Source organism: Jaculus jaculus, chromosome 2, assembly GCF_020740685.1.
Source record: "Jaculus jaculus isolate mJacJac1 chromosome 2, mJacJac1.mat.Y.cur, whole genome shotgun sequence".
Lineage (NCBI taxonomy): Eukaryota > Metazoa > Chordata > Mammalia > Rodentia > Dipodidae > Jaculus > Jaculus jaculus.
In genome coordinates, this window is record NC_059103.1 from 113,953,872 (window position 1) to 113,970,730 (window position 16,859).

The following is a 16,859-nucleotide window of genomic DNA, read 5'->3' on the forward strand; positions in this document are numbered from 1 at the left end:
TATCTGTCTTTCTCTCTGTGTCTGTCGCTCTCAAATAAATAAATAAAATTTAAAAAAAAAAAATGGCAAACATAAATACACACCTTTCAATAATATCTCTTAATATAAACGGCCTTAATGCCCCAACCAAAAGACATAGGTTTGCAGACTGGGTTAAAAAACAGGATCCTACAATTTGTTGTCTACAAGAAACTCACCTTTCTACAAAGGATAGACATTATCTTAGGGTGAAAGGTTGGACGACGGTATTTCAAGCAAATGGGCCTAGAAAACAAGCAGGGGTTGCTCTCCTAATATCTGACAAGGTAGACTTTAGTCCAATGTTAGTCAAGAAGGATAAGGAAGGTCACTTTATATTGATTAAGGGCACACTCCAACAGGAGGACAGTACAATCCTAAACATATCTGCACCTAACATGGGGGCTCCCAAATTCGTCATACAAACACTATTAGAACTAAGGTCACAGATAACACCAAACATAGTGGTGGTGGGTGACTTTAACACCCCACTCTCATCAATTGACAGGTCATCCTGGGAAAAAATAAACAGAGGCATCTGGACTAAATGAGGTCATAGAAGGAATGGACCTAACAGATATATACAAAACATTTCATCCAAAGGCTGCAGAATATACATTCTTTTCAGCAGCACATAGAACATTCTCTAAAATATTTTAACAGATACTTTATACCAGAGACAACACACAGATGGCAAATAAGCACAAGAAAATATGTTCAACATCATTAATCACTAGGGAATTGAAAGTCAAAATGACACTGTAACTCTTGTGTACTACTGACAGGAATGGAAAACAGTATAACCACTTTGGAAAATAGTTTGGCTATCTCTTTAAAAATTAAATGTGTATTTACCAAATGACCCTGTCATTTCATTCAAGAAAAATGAAATTATGGGACTCTTTGTGTACAGCTGTCTACAAATGTCCATGGAAGTTGCATTAATACCAGCTCTGAGAGTCAACACAAAGTCTAATGAAGAGATGGACACCTATGTTACCTCCATATAGTGAAATACTCTCTCTCACAACAAAACTAAGTGAACTATGGCTACACAGGGCCTATAGATGAATCACAAAATAATTATGGGCTGGGGAGATAATCTAATTGGTAAATTGCTTACCTCCCAAGCAAGAAGACCTGAGTTCAGTCCCCAGTACCCATATAAAAATGCTGGGTGTGTGCCTGTAATCTCAGGGTTTGGGGCAGTTCAGCCTAATTGGTGAGTTTCAGGCCAATGAGAGACCCTAGAAAATATAGCAGATGTTATCCTCTGGCTTACACACACGAACACCTGCAAAAACAATCAAAGTAATTACTTGAGGTTTAAAAAAAGCCAGATGGGGCTGGAGAGATTACTTAATGGTTAAAGGCACTTGTTTGCAAAGCCTGAAGACCCTGGTTCAATTCCTCAGTACCCATGTAATACCAGCTGCACAAACTGGCACATGCATCTGGTATTCTTTTGCTGCAGCAAGGGGCTCTGGCATGCCCATACTCACTCTCCCTGCTCTCTTTCTGTCTTAAATAATAGTTTTTTAAAGCCAGACAACTGAGTATGGTTGGCATGCACCTGTGATCCCAGCAATGGGGAGGTAAAAAATTCAGGAGGATCAGAAGTTCAAGCCAGACTGTGATATGTGGGACTCTCAGGTGGGGGGGGGGGGGAGGAGAAAAGAAGAAAACAGCAAAAAAAAAAAAAGAAAGAAAGAAAAAGAACTGGACAAAATGCACATATGACATGTACATGTGAGTATAAAAATGCCAGAAAATATAAACCTAATTTATAGTACCTGAAAAACACAATAGCACCTAGGGACATGGAGGGAACAACAGGAGAGAAAACATTTAGTGATAAAATATCCATTATCTTAACTGTGCTGATGGCTTTCATGGGTATAAATACAACAAAAGTAAACAAAGTGGACTTGCAATGAATGATTTCTGTCCTCCCAAAATCACATGTTGAGATGCTAACCCCCATGTAATGGTACTGGAATGTGGGAGATGGCTAGATCATAAAAATGGAAACCTCACAAATGTGAATAGAGCCCTTATAAGACACAAGACAGATGCCATCTCTCTCCACCATGGGAAGACATAGTAAGGTGCCATGGGCAACTCAGAAAGAGGGTCCTCACAAGGGACCAAAACAGCCAGGACCTTCACCTTCCATCCTTCATAACTGTGAAAAACAAGTACGTGTTATTTCAGCATGCCATCTATGGGATTCTGTTAAAGCAAGTTGAACAAACGCAGCATTTTAAGTATGCTCAATTTGTGAGTACTACTGGAGATGCTTAACAGCCCAGGCAAGAGGACTGAGGAACTTCTCAATGAAGACTGAAAAATAGGATGGGCCTGGTGACGAGGTAACAAAAGCTATAGCCCATTCAAGATGATGGTGCAGCTCTGCAGGAGTTTGGATTCCACACAGAGAATTTCTCACCCATCCAAGCTGATGATCTTAATCCTGAAATCTGTGAAGATGTTGTGTGCAGGGGAGAATTAAGGTTTCAATTTGCTAGTCAAGTAACCTTGAGATGAGAATGCCCTGGATTATCCAAGTATGTTAAGTAGAACCACAGCATCCTTTTGAGTGAAGAAGAAAGACAGGAGAGTCAGAAAAGGAGATATGAGACCAGAAGTCAAGTGAAGATGGGGGTGAGCCCATGAGCCTCGGCAGGCTAGAAAAGGCAAGGAAGTAAGAGTTCTCCATGAAGTCTCAGTTCTGCTGATACCCTGATTTCAGACAACTGATCTCTACAACTGTGAACAGTAAGTTACTGTTGCTTTAAGGTACGAAGTTTGTGGTGATTTGATTCAGCAGTTATCAGAAACAAAATAATGCACAGAGCCTCAAACCAGTTTGTGAACCTATTCAGCAACCCGCCTCTCCTGCCATAGTCTGAGTGACACGACTTTGTGGCCTGTTCCCCCACCAAAGCCTCATCCACCCTTGGCTGTGCCTGCAAGCAGGACCACAATCCGTGCTGAGGGAGCAGTGGCCATTGCCTCTGTGTCCGTGGTGAAATCTGGCTGAGCCTCCCACCTGTCACCAGTGGTCTATGGGTGTTTCCAAGTTCTTGGAAAAGACACGGACAGAAAGTAAAACAGCAAGAAACTTTACTAGAGTGAAAGCACAGGTACAAAAGATGTGTGGAGCATAGGCCACAGGGAGTGGCAGAGGTCCTGGAGCCCAAGAGCAGTGAGCTGTTGCTGTCGGAGGTTTCTTGTTATGGGTCTAGAGGAGATGGAGCTGGTTACTAGGGGGTGTGGTTTGGGTAGTCCTCTATTTTGAATGACAGACTTGGATTATGTACATGTCCTTTCCCATGATGCATCTAATTTTAATCATATGGATGCAAATCATGCATAGACATAATATGGCAAATAGAGGGTTCTCCATGTGTTCATTTAGGGAACACAGTTTGTCTTACTGCACATGAAACAAAACCAGTCCAGACCAGATGGCCTGTGTCTCACAATTCCAAACATGTCTTAGAACATAGTTGAATGGGAACTGGTCACAAAAGAAATGTCAGCTAAGGTTTCTAATGGAAGGAAGACATGCTATTATTTGGAGAAGAATGTATAGGCAGCTTGATGCAGGTAGAGGGTCCTGGGTTGCCAACAGGTTTCTAGTGCATTGCAGGAAAGAGTTTTGCCCGCATTGCTAAGCTGTTCCCGGGGCATGCTGGCCTCACCAATGCTCTTCCAACTCTCACCATTCCAAAACTGTGGTCTACAACATTCAAGTCCTATCTGACTCCAAGGCCTGTTCTAAGACTTCCCTGAATTTCTGGCTCATTCCAAGTTTTCCTCAGGGATATAATATTCTATTATACATTAAAATTATATTATGTCTAATGGTATCATTTCTATAAGTCTTAAATCACAAATTAGGACTGAGATCCCTGAAGATGTAAAGGCATATCTGACACAGAGAAGCTAGGAAAATTGGTAGGTTTCATTCAGAAGCTAATTAAGATTGTGATCACAAATTTGTACTTTATCTAAGATCTTACTAATCTTCCTTCTCTATAGGTATCATCACTTTTTCAATGTGAAGAGAAATAATTGACAACTCTCCGCCTTACCCCATCAGAGATAAAAACAAGTTATGAATTATGAGTAATTCAACCTGTTCCTAAATATTTCTGCAATGGGAGAACCTGCTAGGATTTGGATATGGGAGGAAGGGGGTTCTGAAATACATTCTGGGGACATTTAGGAAAATTAGAATGTGGATTTTATTTTGGATGGGTCTCACTGCATTCAGATTGGTCTTGAACTCCTGAGCTCAAGTGATTCTCTGTACTCAATCCCCCAAGTACTTGGAACTAGAAGGATGTGCCATTGTTACTAGCTGACTTTTTTTTGTAACTGCTAAATTTTAGTAATATAACAAAATACTGTGGCTACATAATAGTGTGTCTTTAAGACATGTATGCTTAGCTGGGCATTAATCCCAGCACTTGGGAAGTGGAGGTAGGAGGATGAGGAATTTGAGGTCTTTCTTAGCTACATAGAAATTTTGAGGCCAGGATATGGTAAACAAGACTATCTCAAAATAAAACAAAATACTAGCTGGGTGTGGTGGTATATGCCTTTAATCCCAGCACTCAGGAGGCAGAGGTAGATGGATCACCATGAGTTTGAGGGTACCCTGAGATTACACAGTAAATTGTAGGTTAGTCTGGGCTGGAGCAAAACCCTACCTTGAAAAACAAACAACCACCATATATACATGCACACACACAGTGAGAGATCCATGCTTTACTACTATTAGAAGTGAATGTCTATAATGCTTGCAACTTACTTTCAAATGGGTCACCAACAAAATATTTGCACATACACATGCACACACATATAACATTTAGCAAAACATTTCCAACTGCTATATCTAAGTGTGCTAGATACAGATGACTATTTATGTGTAATGAAAACTGGGAAGAAGTTCAAAACAGTACAGTACAATGCATCAGGATACAAAGGTATTCTGTAAGCCTATCATGAGATGGAAGAAAATAATAAGTACAAAGTTCAAAGTGTGATTACCTGAGAGGAAGTCACCCAGGTGAGCAGCTGTCCACGTGTTCCTTGCAGATGAAGTTTTATATCTCCTCCATACTGACTGAGTGTGATATGAAATATTACAAACAGAACTATTGTTACACAAAGTGCTCCAAGGAGCAGCACCCTCACTGAACCACACACAACAGTGTCCGAGCGTGCTGGAAGGCATCATCTGACAGGCTAAGTACAGCAAGTGGATGGAAATAAAATAAAAACCACCTTGAAAGAGACACAAGTCTAGTCTTGTGTCCCCATCTGGACTTTTGTAGACTGGGGTGAAATGTTAACTCCCAGATAGGTCTACTAAATATTCATTGCCCTACAGCAGCACAATGTATTTGAAATGACCTACTTGGAACAGCAAGGTGGCAATGAACTCAACCGTAACTGCCAAGGTCATGGGACCCCCTGAGTTGACCAGATGATAAAATCAGGCTGACTTCAGCAGCCCTATGTCCAGCTCTTCACAGCCAACAAGCACCTACAGGAACTAATAGGACTATTTGTCAAAAACTTCAGATGCCATGAATGAGTTCCCCACACAGGAGTGGATTCTGTTTCTCTCATCCACTGTCTTTCAATTTTCTATTTAAAACAAGTTTAAAATCTTGGAAGTTCTGACAAAGTCTTAAGTAGACATTTATTATGACTATGATGAGAAAAATAGGTTTGACCTCTCTTTGTAGAAAAGAATATAACATTCAGAAAGATGACTAATGGTGACATCCCTCAAGAATGATCAACAATCCTTTTGGAGATCCGGACATGCCAACCCTCAAAAAATGACTGAACAAGACACACATGATTCTCTGGTGGCAAACTTTGAGATGGTAACTGCGAAACTGCAGGACACTGCGGCAAACTTGTTGCCTTCTGAGGACATCCTTGTCAGTGTAGTACTGGCATTAAGAGGCAGAGAGATCCCAGACAACTCTGTTACCTGGGACGTTATCAGCTCAGTACGGTAAGCCTTGTCATCGCAAGTGTGCAGCACGGCAGAAGGTCCAAGCTCCTTTTGTTTTTCTTTCTGTAGCTCAGGATGTTATGACAGCTTCTACCATTTGACCCTTTAGCAAATCTCACATTCTTGAGAGGGGGGTGGAGTCCCATAATACAAATTTACTGCAACATGACTTTTCTTCTGTTAACCTGCTTTAAGTCAATTTCGTCCATATCCCAGCTAAAGAACCTGGAAGGGTTGAGGTAAGGGTTGAGTTGTCATTTTTCACTCCCCTAAAGTCATTAATGAAACTAAAGGCTCTTCATTCCTACAGTTACTTCAAACTGTGGCATTATTCTCATTAAATAAGTTCTGAAATATAACATAAAATAAAATCTAATGATGTCTCTAACCAATTGCTAAGCATAAGCAAAGAAATACTTGAAATATTTCTGTCTGGTTCAATCCAAGTCCCTGAAGTCACCTAACTGCACATTTTCAACTAAATGTTTCTAGTTCAATGCCAACATTTCACATGTTCAGAAAGGTCAAAAATCACAGAACAGTAAGATTTCTCATAAGCAAATATTTTAATCAATTTTAGAAAGGGAGGACCTTTACATTCAGTAGAATAAATCTCAAGTCTAAATACTGTGTGAACCTGGTCCCAGGCAAGAGATTAAGGTTTTCAAATTTTGTTTTTTCTCAGATGTAAACTAAGGCTACCTCCCTGTCCAAGTAATTGTTAAGAATTTCAACTCTGCATTCTGTTTAAGCAAATATTTTAGAAAGTATAAAATATTTTATACTAATGTTACTGTGCTTCATTATTCCATGCAATACAAGTTCAAAATCTAAGACACGAGTATATTCTACAATTAGCTTGCCGAGCAACAAGCCAAACTTAGCTCTGCCCTTCTCTCAAAGGTACACAGTGTAGAGCCATGAAAAGGTGACGCATGAACAGTTTGGCTAAATTCAGACATCTAGCAAGCATTTTCCTAATGCACAAAACTAAATCAAGTCTCAGAAAATATACGTTCTTTAAGGAACCATTTCCTTTGCATTGAATCAAAGTCTAGCTTTAAAACAATCATTTCCAAATAAAGAAAAGTTAAAGGAAAGCAGACATAGCAAACCAATGCATTTAGCTGGGTCATGAATATGTAAATGTCTGTTTTACAAAAATGTATATACATGAATGCAAAAATACAATCACACTGTATACAGTATTATAATGCCTTTACAAGACAATTTTATTTTTAAACTTTTTTTTTATTTGAGAGAGATAAGAAGAGGCAAACAGAATGGTCACACCAGAACCTCCAGTTGCTGCAAATGAACTCCAGATGCACGCGCCACCTTGTGCATCTGGTTTACATGGGTCCTGGGGAATCAAACCTGGGTCCTTTGGCTTTGCTAGAAAGATCCTTAACTGTTAAGCCATGTCTCCAACCCATAAGATAATTTTCTAGAGGACTGCTTTAAATTGCCTCATTCCCGAAGCTGGGGAAATTGCTCAGTGGTTAAAGGCACTTACTTTCAAAATCTGCAATTCTTCAGTCACCCACAAAAAGCTGGATGAGCTTTCATTTGCAACAGCAAAAGACCCAAACACATACCATGTGGAAATAAACAAAAATAAATATTTTAAAAATAAGTGGCCCATTCCCTTTTAGCCAAAACCACCCTCTTTCAGTAATTTGCTACCCAATATATACATACTTGGGGCCTCTTAAAGGAACATGAAGGTGTTTTGGACACATAAAAGCAAGTCCACAATAATGGTGATTCTACAGACATTAAAGAGATCGATACAGTTTTGAAAGGAAATGCCACATAAATGTTACCATGGCAAATCAGGAAGTCTACAATGCTACCCGGCATGCTGTTGGCATGGTAGGGAACAAACAAGAGCAAGATGTTCATCAAGAGAAAGACCACACAGTAGCATACTAAGCATTCTGGGAGCTGATGGAGAGAGCTTCCTGAACTGATGAAGGAAAACCACCAAAGAAAGACATAAGTCAGACAAAAGGTACTTGGGTTCAACTGTAGTGCCAGCCACTTGGCCCAGAGCAGCAACTTGGTGAGGGCCAATGGCAAGGAGCCTGAGCTGCTGGAGCCATTCTCAATGAATGCATGGCTTTACTGGCCTGAAAAAAGAAAAGACCTCTAGCTGGACTATAAAAATGGATGAATGCATTGTAAATAAATAAATAAATGCCCCACCTTTCCCTGGGATATTTATGACATGCACAAAATGTTTGCATCAGAAAGACCATATCCAAATTGGGTCATATACAGCTAATAACATCCTATGGGAAATTTCTCAAAATAGTAAGATGAACAGCTTAAAGTCAAGATCATGCATATAAAACATTCTTGAAAATCCAGCCAGTCATCGCCTCTGAATAGCTTACAGCCTGCATTTACATAGCTTTGAATTGATTTTAGTAGCATAAGGCAGGACTCCTGAACACACTCAGAAAGTCACTATGCTCTGAAAACGATGAAGGAACTGAATGACCTCAGCCCTTCAATGGGAGGTACTAAGAAGCAGTTCTGTCCTAAGACTCTGAACTCTTCTCTCAAAATCCCTACTGATATGACAGTTACCCAGCCCTAATTAAGTCTCCACATTGAAGGGTATGCCTTAAACCACACTCCCATTCTCAGCTAACACACCCTGCTTTCACCTCTGTAAGATGCTGCCAAAACCCTTTTTCCTCAACTATTATTCCTAGCACATATCACAGTTATGAGGAGCAAATAAAGAGAGGAGATATCAGGTCAGCCTGGACTAGAGTGAGACCCTACCTCGAAATTTAAAAAAAAAAAAAAAAAAAAAAAAAAGTGGAGATGTGCTCTTCATTCTGAATCCTGCTACAAGCATCGATCATTATGACTTAGTGCCGACTAAAGAACGACTCATATTTGGTACATAACACATTTGTGGCCCTGAGTTTGGTAAAACTATTTAGTTGCCTCCTGGCCGTTTCATGGCATGCTTCCTGAAAATGACACTACAAACATGTTCCAGTTTAAACCAAGTTGTTTCTAGTGCTTTACTGAGACAACTGAGGATGAGTCATACATTGGTCTTTCTCCTGCTATCCAAACGTTTCTGAATCCATCCTTCATTTCTGCCCTGGCTTCTCAAGGAAGGGGCCCAGGTCCTGTTTTCCTTTCCTTGTCTATCCACACACCTATACTCTCCAGGCCAGTCCTGCCTTCTCTCACTGTCATCATCTTTCTCACTTGACTTCTTTATACAAGCATGACTCCCCTTCCCCCACTAAGAAAGAAAATCTTCCCTTGATCAGCCTGTCTTACCTGCTATCTTACTCCTTTTCACTGCCACTTCCTAACAATAGCTACCAACTCTGCACCTCTCACTTTCCCCAACCTGAAACCCAGCTTCCACTGAGACATTTTGCTAAACCCAGTGTTCTGTGTCTGTCTTTGTTCTAAAGTATTAATGACACCCTCCTCCTTGAGCACCCAGGACTCACTCTATTTGCTTTAGTTACTCCTTGCCTCTCTAATTCTCTTCTAAACATGGGCACCTCTCAAGGCTTTGTTTTCCATTCTCTGATTTCTGTATTCTAGTTTTAAAAATCAGCTCTTGCAGCCCTCCTCTTTCATTTTAGCTCCCATCACCACTTTTCACCATTCCTTGCTTAGGTTCCATCTTTTAGCCTGTTAGAGAATTGTATTCCTTCCCAACCTAACTCTCTTAAGGTCACTTTTAACCTGAACAACTACTCAGTATATGGTCTTTTTTCCTGAAAGCGTCTTAAGTTGTTTATGAAAATGTGTCCCTTTAATTAGTTTTACCATGAGAATCCTGGACCTGGATCCATCATCAACATCCCTCCAATACTATCACCTCTATTAGACTTTCTATAAGCCTTCATCAATACAGTCATTTACTTGGGTTTCTCTTTAACAGGTTGTTCCCATTTCTAATACTTCCTCAGACAACTGCTGAGCTATGGACAAATGCCTCTGCAGAACTTTCCAGTGCTCGGTGGCAATAGTGGCATGCATCTCAAACCCCAGCATCCAGGAGGCTAAGGCAAGAGGATGGTGGGTTTGAGGCCAGCTTGGGCTGCACAGGGAGACCATGTCTTAAAGACAAAAACACAGCAAGACCAAATGAAACAACAACAAAAACTCTTCCCAGTGTCTTCCCTGAGTCGGAGTTGATGTAATAAAGCTGAGCATCACAATGCCACAAGGCTCTCAGACCTCCAGTCCCACCTCCCAAACATGCACAGTTAATGCTCTAGGATTTCTTTTATTGTTATTAGTTTTTTTTCTTTTAGTTTTTCGAGGTAGGGTCTTGCTTTAGCCCAGGCTAACCTAGAATTAACTATGTAATCTCAGGATGGCCTCGAACTCACAGAGATGCTCCTACCCCAGCCTCCTGCTTACTGGGATTAAAGGTGTGTGCCACTATGCTCTAGGATTTCTAAATGTATTTCATTGAACTGTTAGTAGAATGTTTCAACCTTTGTCTATGTCTAGTTGAATCACCAGGCATCTTTAATTCCCAGTTTGACCCTCACATCCTTCTTAAAGCTTTCCCACAGTCTCTAAGGAGAATCTAAACAGGCCCTCCATGCTAAGAGCCTTGTCTAGTAGATCAAATTCATCTATGCTTGAGTGTGGGGATGGCTTATTGATGGGGGTGGTCCTGTCATCTTTCATGTACCATTCTAGCATGTAAAGGCCTGGAACATTCCTCTGCAGTAAAGAAGTACTTTTTCACTTGCAAATTCCCTGGAGCACAAAGCCTTCTCTCAGAATTAGGCTCTGGGTCCTGAACAATGTCAATGTCATGTTAATAATGCCATTAAAGGCTGCAAGATGGCAAGGCATAGGGGTGTACTGTAATAGCAGGATACTAAAAAAAATCCTCCACTTCTTTTATTCATTTCCCAAGAACCTTTACTGGTTCTTGAGCAGAAAGGGCACTTAAGGAATGTAAATGGACCAAATATTAACCAGCCTCCAGTGTGCAAACTGATTTAAAAATAGCCCTTGACCTGGAAACATAGGTATATTCAAATCCACACCCTGATAAGAAAGGACAGACAGGACAGAGCTCAACATCGGAGGCTTGTCAAGTCTAGAGTTCCTTGTGATGAACTCTAAAAGTACAGCAGTGTGTCAGCACAGTTTGCATATGTCCACCCTTGTCCAAGAACGCTTAACGAAACAAGTTACCTATGGAGAAAGTGCATCTCAGAAAGCCAAATCCAAAAGGATATGAATCTATGAAAACCACAATACAGCATTTATAAGTGAATAAACAAACAAGCAGGGGACAGTCAGGGCCAGCCAGAGAAATACTTCTCAGGAGTCAAATCACACCATAGTCTCAGTTTCCATTTTAAATCATTATGGGGTTAAAAAAAATAAATTCAAATGGCATTTTATGCATAGTTTCTGGAACATGTTTTGTCTTAATCAAAACTTGTAGCTTCCTCCAGTTAAGGAAGTCGACAAGGTGAAGGTGGTATTTCCTTGACTCTAAAGGATACCAGTGCTAAAACAACATAAACCCCAATCTAATTAATTCTATTTTTGGTCGAGTTTCCAAGGCAGTTTTCACAACTATTCTCAGCCCACTGTTCCTAGCTTTCAACCTTCAGAAGCCAGAAAATGTTATATTTTGTGTAGTCCCTTCACACAGTTTCCCAGACTGTCATTTTATTCTAATCTATCAAAGGCAGAAGAGACAATGTCAACCCACTGAATCTAAAGTTCGAGTCCTAAAGTCATTGTTATGTTGATGGTTTCCATGATATCCTAGCAGAGCTTGTAACTTGAGCTCCATTAAGTTCATCATCAACTTTGGAGGGGAACCTTCCCTGGGTCAAGATGCCAGGGAATCTCAGCAACGGCACAAATCAAAAGAATCAGGAAAATCAGGTTCTAGCTTCAAAAGACAGTGAACTTGACCTTGGGCCATCCACTTCACTCAGTAGTTTTGTCTTTTTAGTTTTTGAGAGAATGTCTCCTGTAGCTCAGGCTCACCTAGAACTCACTATGTGGCCAGGAATGACCTTGAACTGCTGATCCTTCCTGCCTCCACTTCCCAGGTGCTGAGATTACAAGTGCACAGCCATCTGCCACCACCCTTGTCCACACTCCTGTAATTCAAACTGCAATACAGGTACTGACTTCCTCAAAACCTGCTAAGATAGCTTTTAAGTTTTGAGCTTCTCCAACAAAATGGAATTTTGTAAACTGAAGTTGTGGTAACACAATCTATTCTCCGGTCCAATTTACCAATCAATCCAACCCCACACGGTGATAAAACTGCAATTCTTCAGAAGTTCTTAGCCGGCTCTTCTAACCAAACACGCCTAAATTTTTATCCTTTAAATAGAATAATGGGAGGGCAGGTGCTCAGTCTTAACTGTGAAGTAAGGTTAACCTATAGAAAGAAAGGGGAGTGAAAACTCATCCACTTGTCGCGTTAAAGAAAATCTATTGGTAGACAGAATTGCCTTATCCGAGGCGGACTCGGCGAAGTTGGCGGATTGCAACCGTGCCGTGTGCATGGTAGGATTAAACCCTCCAGGGCACATCAGCGCTGGAAAAGGGCCGAGAAAGCGAAGTGCTGCTGCGGGGCTAGCTGAAGGAGCCTTTCGCCCCACGTCAGGATCCGACGACAGGTCAGAACCCAAGGTGCACGTCTGGAGTTTACTCGACTTTGTCCTTCTAGGGAGAGCAGGCGGCAACCACTAGGGTAGACAGCTCCTGGCGTGTGACAGGTTCCGTCCATCCGTCCCAGCGCGGCTCCCAGATCCCAGACAAGGGAGGCTAGAAGCAGCTCCACGGCGGCCAGGTTCAAGGACGCCGCTCAGCCCGTCACCCGCTCGAGGACGGAGGACGGCGGACGGCGTGCGGCGCGGGCGGCAGGACGGTGCGGAGGGCAGCCTGCAGCGCGCCGGCCTCAACCCCGACCCGGCCTCTCTCCCTCTTTCTCTCCCTCTCTCTCTCTCTCTCTCCCTCTCTCTCTCTCTCTGTGCGTCGCCGCTCCACTTACTTTGTCGCTGGTGCTCTCGGTTTCGTGGTCCCCGCCGGCCGCCTCTCCCTCGCGGGGCGGCGGCACCAGCGCTCCCCCGGGGCCGGGGCCGGGGCCGGGGCCGCCTCCGCGATGCCGCAGCTCCAACATGTCCCGCCGCCGCCTGCGGAGCCCCGAAGCCGCGCCGCGCCGCGCCGCGCCGCGCCCTGGAGGTCTGGCCGGGTCGCGGCCACTAACAGCTCCCGGGCATCGAGGAGGCGCGCAGGGTCACCCCCAGAAACGACATCCACGAGCGCGCGCTCGAGGCCGGCTCGGCGGGCGCCCGGAGAGGCGGGGAGGGAGGCGGGCGGCCGCCGTTGCCAGGTGCGCGTCTGCACGCACAGGCCCAGGTGGGAAGAGCGAGGGGAGGCCGGCGGGGAGGAGGGGGGAGCGCGGCCTCGACCTGCGCCCGCCCGCCCGCCAGCCACACCCTCCCGCCCGGGCCCGCCGCCCAGGCCCGCCCCGCCCCCGGCCGCGCCCCGCCCCCTCCGGCCCCCAGCAGCCGGGTCACGCGCCGCAGGCCCCGCCCCGGCCCCGCCCCTCGGCGCTGCACTGCGGCTCCCGCGCCCCGCCCCCTCCCGTGACGTCACCGCCCGCCCCGCCCGCGCGCGCAGGTGAGGGCGATCCCCCCGCTGGAGGTGCGGCGCGGGTCGCTGCTGGGAGTGGGGGGGGGGGGGCCGGCCCCGGCTCCGCGCCCCGCCTGCGGGGACCACAGCAAAGCCACCTCAGCGGCGGCGCGGCTCGCTCAGGTGACTCGGTGGCCTCCCCAGAGTGACGCACCGCCGCGTGGCCCAGCTTCGCAGGAGGCCCGAAGCACGAAACTCGTTGGGCAGGACCGACCCGTTGGCTCCACCGCCGACGCCGCATTACAGCCCGTGCTCTGCCACCCTGAAGGCCTGAGGATGAGTTTGGCAAATAGTTGCAGTCTCAGACACTTAATTCTGTCCTAGATAAGCTCGGGTTTTTTTTGTTGCTTTTAATTTATTTATTTGAGGGACGATGGGCGCGCCAGGGCCCCCAGCCACACTGCTGACGAACTCTAGGTGCATGCGCCACCTTGTGCATCTGGCTTTATGAGGGTCCTGGAGAACTGAACTTTTGTCCTTTGCAGGCAAGTGCCTTAAGCCCTTAGCCTCTCTCCGGCCCAAGCCCGGGCTTTTTTGTGTCACAAAATGCATGACCCCGAAGAGTCTTTGATGGCCTAGATTGCTACTGCCCACCAGCAGGTCTCAAGACAGGAAGGGCCTTGGGCAGATAAAGCTAGGACAGGAAGGACACACATGATCCGTGTTAATTCCACTCCAAATCCTGTTAGCAGGTGATTAGAGTTCTTCACAAGTATTTACCACCTGACCTTAAAGATTGTGATAAAACCAAAATGAAAAAAAAATACACCCGACAGAAAGAGCACCCCGTAGAAAAAAATAAGTCAATTTCTCAAGGGGATTACTGACAATGTGAAAATAAGTTATATATGTGTTCTGAAAAATTAGTAGTCATCAAAAACAAATGTCAAATAGGATGCCCTGACAAGCAGAATACAAAGTGTCTCTCTCAGAACACGGCTTTGTGTTGTTTGGGTTACCAGCTGCTTCTGGTTCTGGTAATAAATATGGAAGAGCCAGGTGTGGTAGCCCACGCCTTTAATCCCAGGCTGAGGTAGATTGATTGCTGCCAGCTCTAGGCCAGCCTGGAACTAAGAGCAAGTTTCAAATCAACCTGGGCCAAAGTGAGAAACTACCTTGGAAAAAAGAAAGAGGAAAGGAGGAAGGAAGGAAAAAACTTTATTGTGGAGAAACGGTGCAGTAGTTAAAGGCACTTGCTTGCAAAGTCTAATGGCCCAGGTTTGATTCACCAGTACCCATGATTTCCCAGATGTACAAAGTGACATATGCATCTGAAGTTTGTTTGCAATGGCAAGAGGCCCTGGTGTGTCTATTCTTCCAACACCTCTCTCAAATAAAAACTTTTTTGAAGGGATATTTGAGATAGGTTCTAGCTTAGGCTGACCTGGAATTCACTATGTAGTTTCAGAGTGGCCTCAAGCTCATGGTGATCCTCCTACTTCTGCCTCCTGAGTGCTGGGATTAAAGGCATGCACCACAATGCCTGGCATAAAAACATTTTTTGAAGAAAGATGGAAAATATGGTAACCCATACTAAGAAAATTAAACTGGAGCTGAGCTGGAAGTCACCTGCCTGCTGACAATCGGTCAGTAGTAGAAAGTACTATGCAATCTGCTAGAGGAGAAAAGTCATGGACAGTCTTGACCAGTAGTAGGCACTGCAAGCTGCACAACTGGTCTGCCAGACAGGATGTGCCCACTGGTACAATAGTGGCATGACTTGTGCATGTAACCAACTGTTCCCTGATTGAATATGAGGCCTACTCCATGGGAGGGAAATCATGCCTGATACTGAAAACCTAGTCAAAAACCTATGGCTGAGAAGGTCATAAGACTTAGGGGGGAAACTACAACTATTGTTTGGCTAAATTGGATACACTATGCCCACCAAATTGCCCTCTAAATAGTTACATTTTTGCTCACCTATCAATGTTACTCTCCCTTTTGGTTAGAGTAGCTTCCCTTTTTCACAGGGAAAATTATTTATTTGAGGGCCCACTGGGAAAATTCAAAGCTTATCAGAGTGCTGAGAAGAAGTGATAGTTGTGTGTTCCGCACTAAATGAGGCCTCTACATCTCCTCCCGGGCTCAGGAATCATTGAAGTAAAGGTGGCAGAAAGAATGTAAGAGCCAAGGGATGGAAACAGTGCTTTGGAATACTGTGTTCCAGACACAAAGTGGTGATTGCATTTATGGCTTCACAGGTGCTGTTGCTGCCGGCATATGAGGGCAAAAGAAAGAAAAAAAAAAAAGACATCAAAGCATCTAAGTGTATTAAGATAAGGAATTTGAGCTTCAGAAAAATAAATCTACTTGATCACCCAGTGAATACTAGAGTGGGGAAGGAGAGGAAGGAAATGCTCTAGGTCTCCTAGTTTTATGGCCTTTTCAGTATAGCAACTCTCAATTTCAGGACACTGAAGACTATGCTTTCAGGGATCATTTCTATAGTCCCTTACTAGAGAAGTTTCTCGATGTAAAGTGCTGGAAACCACAAGGAAAAAGTGAGGCTGGCCCTAGGTATTGTTTTGTGCAATTGCCCATTGCCATTGATGATTGTTCTCTCCTTGGGAGAGTTAGAGGGAGAGAAAGCAGTCTGAGTGAAGGAAAAAAATAAAGAGGAAAAAAGAAGCTGGGTTGGGCTGGAGAGATGGCTTAGTGGTTAAGCACTTGCCTGCGAAGCCTAAGGACCCCGGTTCAAGGCTCGACTCCCCAGGACCCACATTAGCCAGATGCACAAAGTGGTGCATGTGTCTGGAGTTCGTTTGCAGTGGCTGGAAGCCATGGCACACCCATTCTCTCTGTCTCTTTTCCCTCTACCCCCCCCCTCTGCATGCAAATAAATAAATTTTTTTAAAAAGCTGGGCATTATGGCACACATCTTTAATCCCAGCACTCAGGAGGCAGAGGTAGGAGGATTGCTGTGAATTCGAGGCCACCCTGAGACAACATAGTGAATTCTGGATCAGCCTGGGCTAGAAGGAGACCCTATCTTGACAAACAAAAAATAGAAATAAAGGACACTATATGAAAATGGTTTAGCAGTTATTGAGTAACTGAAAGGCATCAAAGTAGAAGAAGGACTAATTATAAAGAAGAAGAGGTTCAGTGG

The 16,859-nt window shown here is 43.9% G+C and overlaps 1 protein-coding gene and 1 pseudogene across 1 annotated transcript in view; one reads left to right on the forward strand and one right to left on the reverse strand.

Annotated features, from left to right (window-relative positions):
- The window catches only part of Cds1 (CDP-diacylglycerol synthase 1), an 84,298-nt gene extending 71,066 nt beyond the window's left edge, over window positions 1–13,232 (reverse strand). Inside the window, exon 1 of the mRNA XM_045144464.1 lies at window positions 13,104–13,232. Within this exon, the coding sequence (XP_045000399.1) occupies window positions 13,104–13,232 (129 nt within the window). The remainder of the gene's footprint in view (window positions 1–13,103) is intronic.
- A 2,935-nt stretch (window positions 13,233–16,167) lies between these two features.
- On the forward strand, window positions 16,168–16,350 carry LOC123458909 (annotated as a pseudogene).
- The last annotated feature ends 509 nt before the right edge of the window (window positions 16,351–16,859 follow it).